The sequence below is a fragment of the Arachis ipaensis genome, chromosome B2 (genome assembly GCF_059453495.1).
Source record: "Arachis ipaensis isolate K30076 ecotype BB chromosome B2, ASM5945349v1, whole genome shotgun sequence".
Lineage (NCBI taxonomy): Eukaryota > Viridiplantae > Streptophyta > Magnoliopsida > Fabales > Fabaceae > Arachis > Arachis ipaensis.
Window position 1 is genome coordinate 43,324,715 of NC_142437.1, and position 16,702 is coordinate 43,341,416.

At 37.5% G+C, this 16,702-nt stretch overlaps 2 protein-coding genes across 3 annotated transcripts; both read left to right on the forward strand.

Annotated features, from left to right (window-relative positions):
* The first annotated feature begins 3,973 nt into the window (after positions 1 to 3,973).
* On the forward strand, positions 3,974 to 4,655 carry LOC148573779 (uncharacterized). The gene is made up of 2 exons (XM_088505837.1): positions 3,974 to 4,054; positions 4,143 to 4,655. The coding sequence occupies exons 1-2, from the start codon at positions 3,974 to 3,976 to the stop codon at positions 4,653 to 4,655; spliced, it is 594 nt and encodes a 197-aa protein (XP_088361963.1).
* A 1,478-nt stretch (positions 4,656 to 6,133) lies between these two features.
* Positions 6,134 to 10,567, forward strand: SQD1 (sulfoquinovosyldiacylglycerol 1). Of its 2 annotated transcripts, none has more exons than XM_016327935.3 (3): positions 6,134 to 6,370; positions 8,105 to 9,171; positions 9,849 to 10,567. In XM_016327935.3, exons 2-3 carry the CDS (start codon positions 8,143 to 8,145, stop codon positions 10,248 to 10,250), a joined length of 1,431 nt encoding a protein of 476 aa, XP_016183421.1. In that variant the 5' UTR covers positions 6,134 to 6,370; positions 8,105 to 8,142; the 3' UTR covers positions 10,251 to 10,567. The 2 variants fall into 2 exon arrangements, with proteins under 2 accessions (XP_016183421.1, XP_016183422.1); XM_016327936.3 differs by having other exon boundaries at positions 8,117 to 9,171.
* Positions 10,568 to 16,702: the final 6,135 nt, after the last annotated feature.

Consider the following 16,702-nt stretch of genomic DNA (forward strand, 5'->3'; position numbering starts at 1 on the left):
TGCCTCATTCTGGGTCAGGAACGGATCTCCTCCTTGGACCTAGTAGCAGGCGGGTTGGAGGTCACATGGATGGAGTTCTGCTGTCGGGTAGGGCTGGGAAGTGCGCTTCTCCAAGGCGGTGCAGCGCAGCGATCGTAGTGGATCAGGGCGGTGCGGACGCGCTGACTGCAAAGAGGGGGAAGGAGGCCGGCGGGAACTGCGAAGCGGAGGCTGTGATCTCCGCAGTGCTGACGGCTGGTGTGTGTGGCTGTTGGGCGCAGTCTTCCACGGAGATGGCTGATAATGGAGCGATGGCCGCTACTGGCGAAGGGGGCCTGATCTGGTCTGCGACTTGCACTAGGGGCAGTGGTCCGAGTCTGGGAGTGCGGGATTTGGTACTGTGTGAATCGGGCAGGTCTCATGAGAGGAAGGGAGAAGGAAGTGAACCGCTGGGGGGAGAGGAGCGGGGAGCCAAGTCGGGGGGTTCTGATGCAGGGACGCTGCCGTCGGTGGAGTGTGGGTTGGTAGTGAACCAACTCGACGGGGGTCCCAGACCTGTGGGGGTTGGTGTGGGCAGGCAAGCTGATGTGTTGTGCTGTCGGGGGGAAGGGAATGAATCAAGTGAGGGAGGCCGAATTGTGATGCGGACAGGGAAGGGGCGTGGGTTAGACGAGCCATGGGTCATGATGGAGTGTTGTGAGGGTTCTACACGATGTGGGGCTATACGTGACTCTCAGGGGAGTATAGATGTAGCAGCAGAGGCATGGACTGGGGGTAAGGGGGGAGATTCTAAGCGCTTGCGCAATGCTTGTTCTGATGTAGGAAGCGAAGCCGAGATGGAATCCTCCGAGAAAAGATGGACAGCTGAAATGGAAGAAAATAGGGAAGCATGGAAGCTTGCAGTGGAATCTGGGGCGGTGCAGTATGATGAAAAAGATGACATCATGGCAATACTTCAGGCACAGAATGAGGTAATAGCTCAGAAGAAAAAGCTGGCGAAGAAGAAGGAAAAGGCAAGAAGGAGCCGACCGAAAAATCGAAAAAAGGTGTGTATCAGTTCTTTACAATGATTTTTAGTTCCTGGAATATTAGGGGGTTGGCGGGAGTTGGTAAACTGAGCATGGTAAATAGTTTTCGGAAGAAGTTTAAAGTGCATATGCTAGGTTTGATAGAGACGAAGAAAGAAATTGTGACTAAGTTTGATATCATACAATTGTGGGGTGATGGTGCCGTTAAATGGGAGTTTGTTGAGTCGGTTGGGGCTTCAGGTGGACTGCTTTTGTTGTGGGATGAAACAATGTTTCAGATGACCAACTGCTATAAAGGAGTTCGCTGGTTATGTGTGGAGGGTGTGCTACTGAAAAATAATTTTTCCTGTGCTTTTTGCCTAGTTTATGGTCCGCATGATAGGGCGGAAAAGCTGGTCACGTGGGAAGAGCTAAGCTTCTTATCTGGGTTCTGTCAAGTTCCGTTTTGTTATATGGGGGATTTTAATGAGATAACATCTGGAAGAAAGGAAGGGCGCTACCTCGGTGCCGGTGTCGGCAACAGAGTTTAAAGCTTGGATACAGGATATGGAGTTAGTGGATCTAGCAGTCACTGATCGCTCGTTCACCTGGTTCAGAGGATAATCATGTAGCCGCATTGATAGGAGTCTGGTTAGTTTAGAATGGCTAGAAGAGTTTCCGGGAACAAGACTGAGAAGGGGGCCGAGAGGGTTATCTGATCATTGCCCAATTATTATGGACGAAACTCGGTATAGAGGTGGGCCAAGAACTTTTCGGAGCTTAGACTCATGGTTTACGCATGATGGGTTCTTGAGGATAGTAAAGGAGGAGTGGAGGAGCTTGGGCGAGGAAAATTTTCTGGACAAGTTAAAGGCTTTGTCAACTCCACTTACCAGATGGCATAGAGATAAATTTGGAGACATAGACCAAAGGATTACGCAGTTTGAGGATGAAATCAAAAAAGCAGATGACATAGTTAGTACTGGAATGGCTGATGGGACTATTGAAGTAAGGAGGAAAGCGCTAGTGAGATTCTGTAGGAAATGGTACATCAGAAAGGAGCTGCATTGGAAGCAGATATCAAGATCTCGTCATGCAAAAGACATGGATAAAAACACCCGATACTTTCACAATTTAGCCTCTGCGCGTCGTAGATCCAATCGGATTGAGGCCTTAATGGTCAATGGGAGGATGGTCAGGAACCAAGCAAGAATTAAGGTTGGTATTTGGGACTTCTACAAGGAGCTGTACCACCAGGAGATATCTCCGGTCATTGGATTCCGGGAAGGGCTTGTTCAGCAAGTCAATGAGGAAGAGGTAACAGAGCTAGAGGTGATGCCAACGCCTGATGAGGTAAAGGCGGCTGTTTGGGATTGTGAGTCAACAAAGGCACCAGGTAGTGATGGGTACAACATGAACTTCATCAAGAAGTGCTGGGATGAACTAGGGAAGGAGTTCACTGATACGGTGGTGGGTTTTTTCCAGTCATCTAAGCTTTCTAGCGATGCAAATGTAACTTGGGTGACGCTGGCACCGAAGTTTACTGGAGCCAGAGAAATTAAGGACCTCCGGCTGATTAGTATGGTGGGCTATGTTTATAAGGTAATTTCTAAAGTGTTGGTTCGGAGGATGCGGAAGGTGATGCCGGGGTTGGTTGGAGAGACTCAGAGCACATTCGTAAAGGGGAGGAAAATACATGATGGGGCATTGATTGCTTGCGAAACGGTGCATTGGCTGAAATCACGGAAAAAGAGCGCCGCGATAATAAAGCTGGATTTTCAAATGGCTTATGATAAAGTTAAGTGGAGCTTTCTGGATATTGTTCTGCAGAAGATGGGCTTCGGTCAAAAATGGCGAGGGTGGATTAAGGAGTGTGTCAGCTCTGCATCTATGACGGTTCTTGTTAATGGGTCACCTACGAAGCCTTTCAAAATGGAAAGGGGCTTGCGACAAGGTGACCCGCTGTCCCCATTTCTGTTTGTTTTAGTTGTGGATGTTCTTCATAGACTGATTGGCAATGCAGTAAGGAATGGTCGTATATCTCCACTACTACTTGGGAGGGATCACATCGAGTTATCTCACTTGCAGTTTGCGGATGACACAATTCTTTTCTGTCCTCCTGAGGAGGAGACCATAAGGAATTATCAGCGATTACTCCGATGCTTTGAACTGATGTCTGGGTTGAACATTAATTTTGAAAAATCCAACTTTATACCGGTTAATTGTGATCGGATGTGGGTCCGTAGGATGTGCCGGTTGTTGGGGTGCAAGGAGGCATCACTGCCAGTCAGATATCTGGGTATTTCCCTCGGAGCAAATCCGAGGCTGGTAAAGACATGGAAACCGGTGATTGACAAGGTTGAAGATAAGATCAGTTTGTGAAAAGCAAAGACTCTTAACAAAGCGGGTAAGCTGGTCCTAATTAAGTCGATTCTTAATAGCTTGCCTATTTACTACCTCAGCCTATATAAGATGCCGAAGACAGTGGCAGAAAAGTTGATTTCCCTACAAAGACGATTCTTGTGGAGTACAGAGGATGGGAGGCACGGGGTACCGCTTGTGAAGTGGGAGATAGTTATGGCTCCAAAGCAGGCAGGTGGGTTGGGAGTTGGGGATGCGGTGATTCGAAATACAGCTTTGCTGTTCAAGTGGTGGTGGAGGTTCTCAAAAGAAGACTGTCCTTTATGGAAGCAAGTTGTTTGCTCTTGCAACAACATGAATCCTACTGTGATGCTGCACGGCCAGCCAGCTCCCATCAGAGGGGGTCCTTGGCGGGATATCTGCCAGTTACAAATTAGTGAGTCGCAGCTGAGAGAAAAGATTATCAGCGGGTTGTCTATGGAGTTCGGTAATGGCAGAACAATCCGGTTCTGGGAGGATAACTGGTTGCCGCCTGGGGTGTTGAAAGATCTATTTCCTAGACTCTTCTCGGTTTCGACCCTTCAAGGATCTGTTATAGGGGATTGTGGGTTTTAGGATGGGATAGAATGGATCTGGAGCTTTCAGTGGAGGAGAGAGTTGTTCCAATGGGAGTTGGATTTAGTACACCAGCTTCACGAGCTGTTACAGTCGGTCAAGCCCATCATTGAAAAAGAGGATGGCGTGGTATGGAAATTTGATAAAACAGGAGTTTACTCAACGGCTTCCTTTGGGCAGGTTTTGCATGCGGAAGTCCTACCGAAGAAAATCACAAGCTATAGCTTCACTCGTGCTGTTTGGAAAGGATTTGTCCCTCCCAGGGTTGAGCTGCTTACTTGGTTTGTCTTGGTTGGAAGGGTGAATACTAAGGATCGCCTTTGTAGATTCCGGGTTATTCCTCAGCAGGACAATAGGTGTGTGCTATGCGATAAGGTTGAGGAAACTGCTTTTCATTTGTTCCTGGAATGCGAGACCACATGGCAGGTGTGGTGTGCTTGGCTGCTGGCCTTGGGACGACAGTGGAGCCTTCCAGGTACACTAAAGGATCACTCTGAAAGCTGGACGAATTTATCTGTAAGAAAGGTAGACAGAAAGAGGTGGTTCATTGGGTTCTTTGCAGTTATTTGGACAACCTGGCTAGAAAGGAATAGTAGGCTCTTCAGAGATAATACTTCCAGCGTGGAGGACATCATAAACAGGTCATTTAGGTACTTTAAGGAATGGAGTGGTGATGACCCATTTAGGTGTTAATGGCCATGCCGAAGATAACTAGGGGTTGGTTTATTGAATTTTGTTAGTCCTTGTAGCTCTTTTAATTGCTCCACTTTATGTGTTGAGCTCCCTTTGATTCAAAAAAAAAAATACAATTAAACTTATAAACCTATGAACCAATAGTTATGACAGTTTAACAACCAATTCGATTCTTAAAAGCGTACTAAAATATCTTCATAAAAAAAAGATTAAAGTTAATATAATTAAATACAAAATAATTTATTTTCAGCATATTGTGAAATTTTTTTAAATAAATAATTTAAATATTTTACTTACGAATATAGATAATTTATAGTATATTTACTAATTTTTATTTTTTTTATATATTTTATTACTGTGTAAACAAATTAAAATTTTTTACATCTCGTTTACACTATAAATAAGATAAGACATCATTTTATTTAATTTTATCTTATTTACAAACGAGATATATGAAAGTTGAAAAATATACATATCTCATTTACACTGTAAACGAGATATGTGTATTTATAAATATAAAAATATAATTTTTGAAAATAATAAAAAATTATTAATTTAATTTGGACCAATTTAAAAATTAAAAGAAATATTTAGTTAATTTTAATATTTTTTATATTAGAAAGGACTTAATTATAAAATCAAAGCAGTGTAGGGACCCAATTGAAAGAAAAAAAAAGTATAAAGACCTAATTAAAAATTTGGTAAAACTATAGAGACCAACAGAATTATTAAACCATTAATTTATATCTTATTTATATTTTAAATTTTAAATTTTAAATTAATACTTTTGTTTGTGAATTCTTAAAAATAGAACGTTTCAAATAATATGAAAGATTGACGATTTTAAAATAATAAGAAAGATGAGCGGTTTTAACTTTTAACTCACTCATTAGTGAACGACTAGGTTTATCACGTGATTTGAAACTATCTATTTAAAATCAACACATTATTTTTTAGAAACCAACCCATTTAAATTAATACTCAAAAAGAATAAAAATATATTATTTGAAACTGTTCATCTTTTTTATTAATTGAAATCGTTCTTCTTCTCTATTGTTTAAAACATTCTATTTTTTAGAATTCAGTATAAACAAACAAAGTTATTAATTTAAAATTTAAAATATAGAGGAGATATAAATTAGTTAAAGTGAATTTAAATAATAACAAAATATATTAATTTTTATTTTTTAAATTGGTTCAAATTAAATTATTAATTTTTTATTTTTCTTTAAATTATATTTTTATATTTACAAATACACATATTTTGTATGTAAACAAGATAAAGCTAAATAAAATTGTATATTATCTTATTTACCGTGTAAACGAAATATAAATAATCTTAATTTATTTATCCAATAAATAAACTAGTAAATATAATGAAATTAGTAAATATTTATGAATTAAATATGATGCAAACTATCTATATCTATAAATAAAATATTTAAATTATTTATTTAAAAAAAATCCCATATTCTGCTATGCTCCTTGCCATCCCATTTGCAGTTTGCTTTTACAAACATACACGAGAATAGTTATATTTTAATAAAAATCCATCCTTTAGAACACTGCACCACCCCCCCCCCCTCTTGATTTTCTCACCCCTCCTCGCACACTTCCAGCCGCCTCCTTCCCTCGGAACTCCGCCGTATCAGCTTCGCCTCTCACCATCGCGCCGTCTCGCCGTCGCCGAATCCCTGTCCATCTGCAGCCTGCAGGTAGGCCGTTTCCTTACCTCTGTTTGACTGTTTAGTGTTTACTCAGGCGTTGTTTGATTGTTTGATAATTTACCTGCAGTTCTATTGTTGTCCCTTTGATAATAATACTGTGATTTTAGGTTTAGGTGGTGCATTTATTTAACTGATTTGGATATCCGAGACTGATATTTGACTATTTAGGGTTAGTTTGATGGTTATTTTTTTACTCTGATTTGGCTGTAATGTTACTAGTATTTTATTTTTTGACATCATTTGAGGATTTTGACATCATTGGGGCAGTTAGGTTTAGTTCGATTGTTGATAATTTGAAGTTTTTGTGTTGTAATATGCGACAATGTGAGTACCCTTATTCCGCCATTGATAGGCTCCTGTTTTTTCAATTTCTATTTTGTTTTATTTTGTTTTATTTTATTTTTAAATGGGGCACCAGCACTTCTGAGTCAAACTTGAGTTAATACTCAATTTGGTCTTGAAATTTGAGGTTGGACTTAGATTGACTCCTAAAATTCTATTTGACCCAAATTGAACCCCCCCAAATTTACAATGGTAACTAGCTTTAGCTCTTGAGTTCATCTCCTTTAACAGGCATGCTAATTTGACACGTTAACTTATCATACTGGATAATACAACGACGTTGTTTTATATTGGCACCCAATCTTCAATGAAATGATGTCGTTTCACACAAAATGCATCTCTTTCTTACCAGTGATGGTCATGCAACGAGATGCATTTTATCCTGTTATTTTGTTGAAGATTAGGTGCCAATATAAAAAGATGTCTTTTTTGTTTTATTTAGCGTGACAAGTTAATGTGCCAAATCTGCACGCCATTAACGGAGATGAGCTTATGGGCTAACGAGAGTTATGGTTATAAATTTGCAGGTCCAATTTGGGTCATTTAAAAATTTTAGGGGTCAATTTGAGTTCGACCTTAAATTTCAGGGGCCAAGTTGAGTATTAACTCGTCAAACTCATTTGACTCTTCAATCTTAACTACTCTTAGCTCTGAACTCTTATTGTGATAAGTGTTTTTGTTTCCGTTTCTCTAACTGGGTATGTTTTCTTTGTATATTATAATTGACCATGTTTACACACTTTTGATGCTTGCCTTTTAAATTTCAAATTTTTGCTCTTCCTTTGTGGTAACTTGCTTATTATTTGCAAAGCTTAGAACTTATGTTAATGGCTTGATGAAATAATTATTACTTACCTAAGAACTAGGTCCATTATTCTTATATGTGCAATTCAAATGAGTGGCTTTTAAATTAAAAATAATGAATAATTGTTAATGATATTCATTTGGTAAGAGCTGATAACAAGCCTAGTTTTTCGAAGAGATTTTAGAATATCTTTTGTACGGCATTGGTTTTTTAAATGATCATGCAATGATGATCTAGTCTTGAGGCATTTAAAAGATTGGGAAATTTTTACCTTAGCTAGCCGGTGTTCCTACCTTTCAAGTTTCCGCTAAGATAAGTATGATTACTTGATTATTGCTTATTGTGCAATTTGATAGGTGATTGTGTTGATTTTATTCATCACATTTTGATATGTATTGATGCTTGCTAATTGCTACAAGTATTAACTCTTTTTGACTTGCTTTGAATCCACATAGTTGGAAATTGTATTATTTATTTGAATAATTAAGAAGTAATCCTTAAATTCTTGATGAAGGAATAATTCGTTCCTGTTTGAAATTAAATATGAATAACAGGCTTTTTATTCTTGTTTCAAGAACGTGTTGCAGGAAGTTAGACGAACATTGGATTAAACATGGCTCAATTGCTATCGTCTTCTAGCTCCCTGACTATCTTCTCTAGAAACAAACCTTACTTAAAACCTTTCAACCAATGTTCAATGTCATTTTCAACCTCAGCTGCTTGCAACAATTCTACATATCCATTTAGAAAGCTTTTCTTGCAACGACAGAAACCGAGAAAAAGTTTGGTATTACAAGTTAGTGCAGTTTCAACTAGCATAGAAACTCCAGTTCAAACTAGCTCTGGTGAACCTTCTAAACCACAGCGAGTCATGGTCATTGGTGGAGATGGTTATTGTGGTTGGGCAACTGCTCTTCATCTGTCTAAGAAGGGTTATGAAGTTGCGATTGTTGACAACCTTATTCGACGTCTCTTTGATCACCAGCTTGGATTGGATTCTCTAACACCGATATCCTCCATTCAGAATCGGATCCGCTGCTGGAAATCTCTCACTGGAAAAAGTATTGAGCTCTACATTGGTGACATATGCGACTTTGAGTTCTTAACGGAAACATTCAAGTCATTTGAACCTGATGCTGTTGTCCATTTCGGGGAGCAGCGATCTGCACCTTACTCTATGATAGATCGGCCAAGAGCTGTGTTTACGCAACAGAATAATGTTATCGGTACACTGAATGTTCTTTTTGCTATAAAAGAGTTCAGAGAGCAGTGTCATTTGGTTAAGCTTGGGACCATGGGTGAATATGGTACTCCAAATATTGATATCGAGGAGGGTTATATTACCATTACTCACAATGGAAGGACAGATACTTTGCCGTATCCCAAGCAAGCCAGCTCATTTTATCATCTAAGCAAGGTTCACGATTCACATAACATAGCCTTCACTTGCAAAGCTTGGGGGATTCGAGCAACTGATCTGAATCAAGGAGTGGTATATGGATTAAGGACAGATGAGACTGCAATGCATGAAGAGTTGTGCAACAGATTCGATTATGATGGCATATTTGGAACTGCATTAAATCGATTCTGTGTTCAGGCTGCCGTCGGTCATCCACTTACTGTATATGGTAAAGGAGGCCAGGTAACTGATCCTTCTATTTATTAATTTCTTTTCAATAAGTAGAAGAATGACATTTGGATGATTGGTATGGTAAGGGCATGCATTCTTGAATATGAATTGTTTGTTTTATACGAGGAGAGCAGAAGTAGAGGGATTTGATGGAGCTTCTTAGAGGAATGGGCTACCCTACACCTCTCTCCTTTCTCTTTTGTGCTTGCATTGTTGTGTTACCATGGATGATTTTAGCTTTAACATTTTCTATCTAATTTTGAGGTTGCATTCGACATGTGTCAGATTGAGAATCAAATTTACATTGCCTCATGAAAACTTGTGCCTTCATTATTTATGTGTATCTGAAAATATGGAACTCATTCCTCTGAGAATTAGTTTTTATTTTTGGGAAATGGTAAACAGATATAAATAGCAACCTTTTAGATCTCATTTAATGTTATTTTTACGTTACTAGGTTTGCAACCTATTCTATAGTCCAGATATCTAGCAGCTCTTGAATAGATGTTAAATGTTATCTCAGCTCACCTCATTAGACAGCAATTTAAATGAAGTTCTGTATTTCTCTTTTAACCATTGCTTCATTTGATTATCTAAATTTTTTTTGAGCTGATGCATGTGGCTATGGGAAAAGTTATCAAATTCTCTGCGGCTTATGTTGTCTGTATTGTGAAATGTACATATTTCAGACTCGGGGCTATCTTGACATAAGAGATACAGTTCAATGCGTGGAGCTTGCCATTGCGAACCCTGCAAACCCTGGGGAGTTCCGAGTCTTCAACCAGTTTACCGAGCAGTTTTCAGTCAATCAACTAGCTGCCCTTGTTACAAAAGCTGGTGGGAAACTTGGGCTCAATGTGGAAACCATAACCGTGCCAAACCCGAGAGTGGAAGCAGAGGAGCATTACTACAATGCCAAGCACACTAAGCTTGTTGAGCTGGGACTCAAGCCACACCTTCTTTCAGATTCTCTCCTTGATTCACTGCTCAACTTTGCTATCCAGTACAAAGATCGTGTTGACAAGAAGCAAATCATGCCTAGTATTTCTTGGAGAAAAATTGGGGTCAAACCGAAAACTGTCACAGCCTAAGAATGTGGAGTCTTTGCCGCTTTTACTGTATCTTGCATGATTATGCTTCTTGGTTCGATAAGGGTATGTTATGATGCTTTGAATTGATTATTTTCAAATGGCATGATCCATTTCTGTGTAGCCTTCGTATCCTTGTGTATTATGTAGGGTAGACATTTGTGCTCCCAAGTACTTTCCCATCAGAGCATTGTATGTAGTAAGTTCCTGTGCAGTGTCCTTATTTAATATGGATGTATTGATTTGTTGCATACCTAAAGAGACCAGTGAGTTTCAAAGGCAGAATGATAAATGATGATGCTAATTAGCAATTTATTAAATTGGAGAATGCTATGGAATCAACAGTTTTAGTATAAGAAACGGGAGAGTTAGCTAGAAAAAAAGTGTTAGCCATTTAGATAATTTTAGTGACGCATTTTTGTTTTGTTTCGGGGGTGAGAAGGGGGGCTGGTTACTTGGTTATTATCCTTTGAAATGAACGGGCACTTTATAGTGCATCATTTCATGATACCATCTAATTTTATAACATTTATGATATGTTTAGAATACAATACAATAAAATTGAAATTGGTTTAATTTTAAAATTAAATTCTTTGTTTGAAATGAATAAAATTAGGAATTGAATTTATTTGTAAATTTTATAGATTTACATTTGTTCCAGGGTTTATTTGAAACCAATGTGATTTGGGTTTGAACGCGAGGTCCAAGCTCCTCTTTGGTGGGATACTCCGATGTTTCCTCTGTCAAAGTTATGCCGTCCGAGCTTTTTAGAGAGGTTTGGGGGGAGGGGTCTTGAAGGGATTCTGATGTTTAAGTTAGCAAAGGCTTTAGGCATGTTTTGTGTAGATTAGAGTTGAGAAATACCTGAGTTTAATGAGATATTTATATAGTAATAAAGATAAGTTATCTTTTTATAACTTATCCACCCTATCATGGTGGGTGGTTGTTCTCTTTTTTTTATCTAGGGGTTGTTGAAATCTTATATCTGAAAATAAGAACATGTTTGTAGGTGAAGTTAAGATTTTGCAAGCCAAGTGGTACAAATGAGGTCGGGAGTATAGGGAGAGTGACTTTGGACTTTGAAGTGGGCCTTAGTTATTTTGGGACCGGCTTTGAGTTGTGAGTCAGGGTATGAATAGCGCCCTTTTTGAGGCTGAGTTCTTGTAAATCGGGCTCAAACATTCAGTCAAGTTGTTCGTTAAATGTTGCTATTATCGCTTGAGTAGATCGTTCACATTAGATTCTCGATATATTTTGAGGGAACAAGTCGGGAAACTCAACGTGATCTGTATTTGGAAAGGTTGGAGACTCGACATGATTTGAACAGTTGTAATGTTTTTGTAACATTTCTCATTCTGTAATCGCGCGCCTTTTCGATAACCGTGCGCCATCATTTAAAGTGAGGTGACTTTACCTTTTTGTTGTTGTCACTATATAAACATGATTCCTTCCCTTCTCTTTTCATTTATTCACTTTTTAAAGGCTTTCTCTATTCTCTGAAAACTACACTCTCTCTTTTATTCTTCTACAAAATCGTTTTTCTCCTTCTCGCTTTCAGAGTTTCTATTTTCTTCAAATTTATCTTCCTCTTGGTGGTTGCCCTTGTTCGAGGTTGCTTCTTGTAAGTAGTTGTTGCGTGTGCCATTTTCGTACTTTTCTTTCACCAAATTTGCTGTTTTTTTTTATTATTATTTTGATTGTCTTAATATTTATATTTACCTTTGTATATTGTATTCTACCACACAACTTCAATACACACAAACATTTTTTTTATTACTCTCTCTTAACTTTTTAATATGATATCAAAATCATGATATCCTCCTTGAAGAGGATATGTTATTTTTCGGTCTAGTGAAACTACCATATTTTTCTTCAAAAGTATATCACTTTTGTGCGTTTTCCTTCTCTGTAACACCTTCACCTCCACGAGTGTTACGTTTCTGGCTGCACCACTATAACGAGGATGGCAACTTTTATATATGACTATAAATAGTAAGAGCTTTTATCTGAAATCCTTATTGACTTTTTTTGAAAAACCAAAAATTTTTTTTCTTTAATACATACATACATACATACATACATACATACATACAAAGCTCCACTACACCTTTACATATGCAAAAAACATATATACAAGTAATATACTAACATATAATATAAAATCACAACTCCTATTATTCTTCACAAAAATGTAAATAACGATAACAAAGGTAAAGAAAAAAATGTCTAAGATAATACAACAAAAAAGCACGATCAAATGTTCAGTAAACTATTCATAGGCTTCTTCATTGGTTTCCTGAAATGTATAGGGCTGTAGGAGGTGAGAACCTAACTCCACGGTCTCAGTAGAGAAGTTTCAAAATTTTCATAAAAAGATATATATATATATATAAGAAAATTTGTTTTACAACAGTAATCATTACTCGTCTTATGAATATTTTCACTAAACTATCCTTTCCTTAAGTCTCGATCATTGAGCATATTACTCACTAATTCAAAATCATGTGATTTTCCATCCAAAACTAAAAAATATCAAAACACCAATTTATATCAAATTTAGACTATAACCCTCATCCATTTCATTTTTAAAATCCTGCCTTCACACAACTCTTCGAACAACAACAATTAATCATCTGAAATCCAATTTCGCATATTATTTATTTCAATCTCAACAAATATACTACAACACATTAATACATACCAAGAGAGATAATTCACGCAATCAAGGCTTCTGACCAAAATTCATTCAAAATTCAATCAATTATCTAGTCAATCTCTTACAAGTCACCATAATCTACAATAAATCTGAACTAATTAAATCACAATCACAAGTAATCAGACAGTCAAACAAATAATCACACATAGCGAACAATTATGACAAGTAGTACAATTAGCAGTCAATAGAATATTAATTAGGCAAACCAAGTAATTATGCACACCCAAATAATTGCAAACAAGTGCACATGATGCATATTTGTTCTACTGGCCGTGAGCTCACGTATTGGTTAAACTACTAGACCCGGCACATCTGATAGCTAACCCGTACATTGTCTATCTGTTGCGCATCTCCAGGAGGAATTATCATCGAGGAATCATATGAAATAAAGGAGAGTGCCTTCTCACCTTCTCCTAGAGGTATAGGCCATGCCATATAAAATAACGGAGAGTGCCGTCCCACTCAGAGGAGAGTACTTTCTCACCTTACAACTAGAGAGAGACTATGATGCAACAATAAAAAATCCTCAACCTAACTTGTTCACACCACAATCAAAAATTGAATCGAAGGGAATCCTCAACCTTCTAGCCAATCCTCTGATGTAACAAGAGAAGGAATTCTCAATCCCACTTGTCTACTATAACACAAGAGAGGGAATCCTCAATCTCAACTTGTCTATCCGTGAGCAAGACTAAGCCATCATCCTCACCGTGGGCGAGACGAACCACCATCCCCAAAACATCAATCATAATCACAATCAAATATAACCAAGATCATAATCAAAACCACAATTTTATGTAATCATATTCATCACAAGAATAATTATTCTCGACTTTATCCTCGAGCCGTGAGCGAAAAAAAACCACCGTCCTCACTGTAGGTGGGACGAACCACCATCCCCACAACATTTATATCTCAAAACAAGTTTCCAAAAACTAATTTCAACTTCATTTTTAAGTTTAAGACTTTCCCAAAAAGACTCGAAAATCATTCTATTTTACCAATCAAATTCAAATACTTCAAATTCACTAAAACTTCTCAAAACATAATTCTTTAATCAAAATTAATCAAATAAAACTTCAAAATAAAGTATCTAGTTTTTATGAAATTAACACCAGTTTCCATCATTCTTATTATTCAAATACTCCTATGAAAATTTCGGCAGAACCTTCCCTAAAACTCGAACCTTTCCACCCTTCAAGGGTTCCATCCAAATCGAACAGTTTCTCAATATGTACCAATCAAACATAATCAAGAATTCCAGCAACCAATCATTTTCCAACAATCAGAAACGCAATCATAGTTCATAACCACAAACAAACCAACTTCATCAATTAATCTCGCAAAGCAGCCATAATCTATTTGAGCATTTAATCAATCACATTTATCCATTACAGTTCAATTTAATCCATAAGACTCGCACAATCATTAAAAATATATTTTTTACATCGATATTGATTTATGACAATTCCTTGAAATACAACAGGTTAAGAAAAAGCCCCTACCTCAATCTTGACTCAACTACGCAACCGAACTAATGGCAACAGCAGCAGTACTAGCAGTTCCAATGACTCCACGTAGCAACGACAGTCACAATTATGGTAACTCAAACCTACGATATCAATACCTCAAAATCTTTAACAAACTAATACCAAAACACTAACGGCGAGGATTCTGGAACAAGAATACTTATTGTAACTAAGAAGAAATGAGAGAACAGAGCAACAACAACTCTGGTAATGACTTCCAATGATGACAGCGTCATTTTCCATCGGCCAGAATCATAGCGACGCGGTCTTCTCCTCCTCCGAAGAGCTCCTCTTCTCTCTATTTGCATTCTGCTCGTTCTCCCCCCTCATGCAGCAGCGACTTTCTCTGGTGACTACCCAAATAGCAACAACGGCGATAGAAGCTTTAGCGGCGGCAATTGTGGCTCGATGGCAGCAGAAGCGGCCCTCCCCCCTTCCTTTCTCGTCTTGTTTAAAGGATATTTACAAATTTATATATATTAATATTAATTTTATTAATAATTAATATTAATATTTAAGTGAGCGGTTAAAATCTTAACCGGTTTTGAGTTAGTTATTTGTTAACCGGTGATATATATTTATGTATGTGATGGTTAGTGTGTGAAATGATACATTATGCCTATTCACACAACAAATAAAGAGTTGTGACTATTCACACAGCAACAAAGGGTCACAACCATTCAACATGGTACGTGACTTCTAGTTATTCATGCAACACATATATATAAATATCCCTTATACTCAAAATGGACTTCAAGAGAAAATTTTTTTCTTTAAGCCTTATTTTCTCCTTCTTCTAAAGTTCAAGAGAGTTAAGAATTTCTTACTATTGCTAATTAAGAAATTCTTAGGTTTCATTGTATCCTGGGAGAGTATTGTCATCAACCCTATAGCAACTAAGTGTGGGGGCAAATATCTCTCTAAAGAAAGCGATCTAATCGTGCCTTGAAACCAATACACAAATATAAGATTTTATCATCTTCTCATACTATATACACAACAACTTTAGAGAGATATTTGTTGAAGATGGCACAAGATCAAAACACTACGTTCAAGGTCATGAATCAAGAGTTTGTCAAATTAGATCGCTTTGATGGAACGAACTTCAACCGTTGGAAAGACAAGATGATGTTTCTTCTTTCAGTTCTCAATCTTGCATATGTGATTGACCCAAAGACTACACCAATTGCCGATGCCGCTGAAAATTCCACACCGGAAGAGAAAGAAAAGATTGTTTAATTGAAAAAGAAACGTGATGAAGATACTTTTGCATGTCGAGGTCATATTCTCAATACTTTATCCGACCGACTCTATGATCTCTACATGTCAATTCAATCACCATTAGAAATTTGAAAATCTTTGGAAGAAAAGTACAATACCGAACGACAAGGAACAGATAAGTTTATTATGATGAAATATTTTGAATTTATTATGAATGATACTATGCCTGTCATGGATCAAATTCATGAATTACAAATCCTTGTAAGTAGACTTCGTGATCTACAAGTGGTGATCCCTGAATCATTACAAGTTGGAGCAATTATCTCAAAATTGCCTTCATCTTGGAATGGTTATAGGAAGAAACTTTTACATCTTGGTGAGGACTTCACAATTGAGAAATTACTAAGGCATATACGTATAGAGGAGGAAACTCGAAAACGTGATGCTGTGTATCTTTCTCAAAGTTCTAAAGTGAATCATATTGGTGAAAACAACACCAATAAGAAGAAAAGAAAGTTCTCTAAAGATTCAAAGCAAGATAAGAAGAGACAAAGAGAGTGTTATCATTGTCACAAGAAAGGACACTATATCAAAGAATGTAGACTTTTGAAAAGGGAAGCACCAAAGACCAACTTAGTGGAAGAGAAGGATCTAATTGCTATGGTTGTAGAAAAAGTACAAAACATGCATATTGGCATGGTTACAGAAGTCAACATAGCAACACAAGGAAAATCACTTGAGTGGTGGTTAGATTCTGGGGCTACTGTTCACGTTTGCAATGATCGCAACCAATTCAAAACATATGAAGAAGTGAACAATAGAGAAGTCTTAATGGGCAATGACAACTCAGCCAAAGTTTGTGATCAAGGAAGTGTGGAATTAAATTTTACATCTGGAAAGAAATTAAGTTTAATAAATGTACTTCATGTTCCAGATTTGAGAAAAAATTTAGTTTCTGTTAGTCTCTTGTGTAAGAAAGGATTCAAAGT

Excerpts from the sequence above, each read along its gene's own strand:
- LOC148573779 (XM_088505837.1), top strand. The coding sequence starts at position 3,974 with ATGGATCTGGAGCTTTCAGTGGAGGAGAGAGTTGTTCCAATGGGAGTT. Across the intron at positions 4,055-4,142 it reads CAGCTTCACGAGCTGTTACA|GTTTTGCATGCGGAAGTCCT; the intron begins GTCGGTCAAGCC and ends TCCTTTGGGCAG.
- SQD1 (XM_016327935.3), top strand. The coding sequence starts at position 8,143 with ATGGCTCAATTGCTATCGTCTTCTAGCTCCCTGACTATCTTCTCTAGA. Across the intron at positions 9,172-9,848 it reads TATATGGTAAAGGAGGCCAG|ACTCGGGGCTATCTTGACAT; the intron begins GTAACTGATCCT and ends TACATATTTCAG.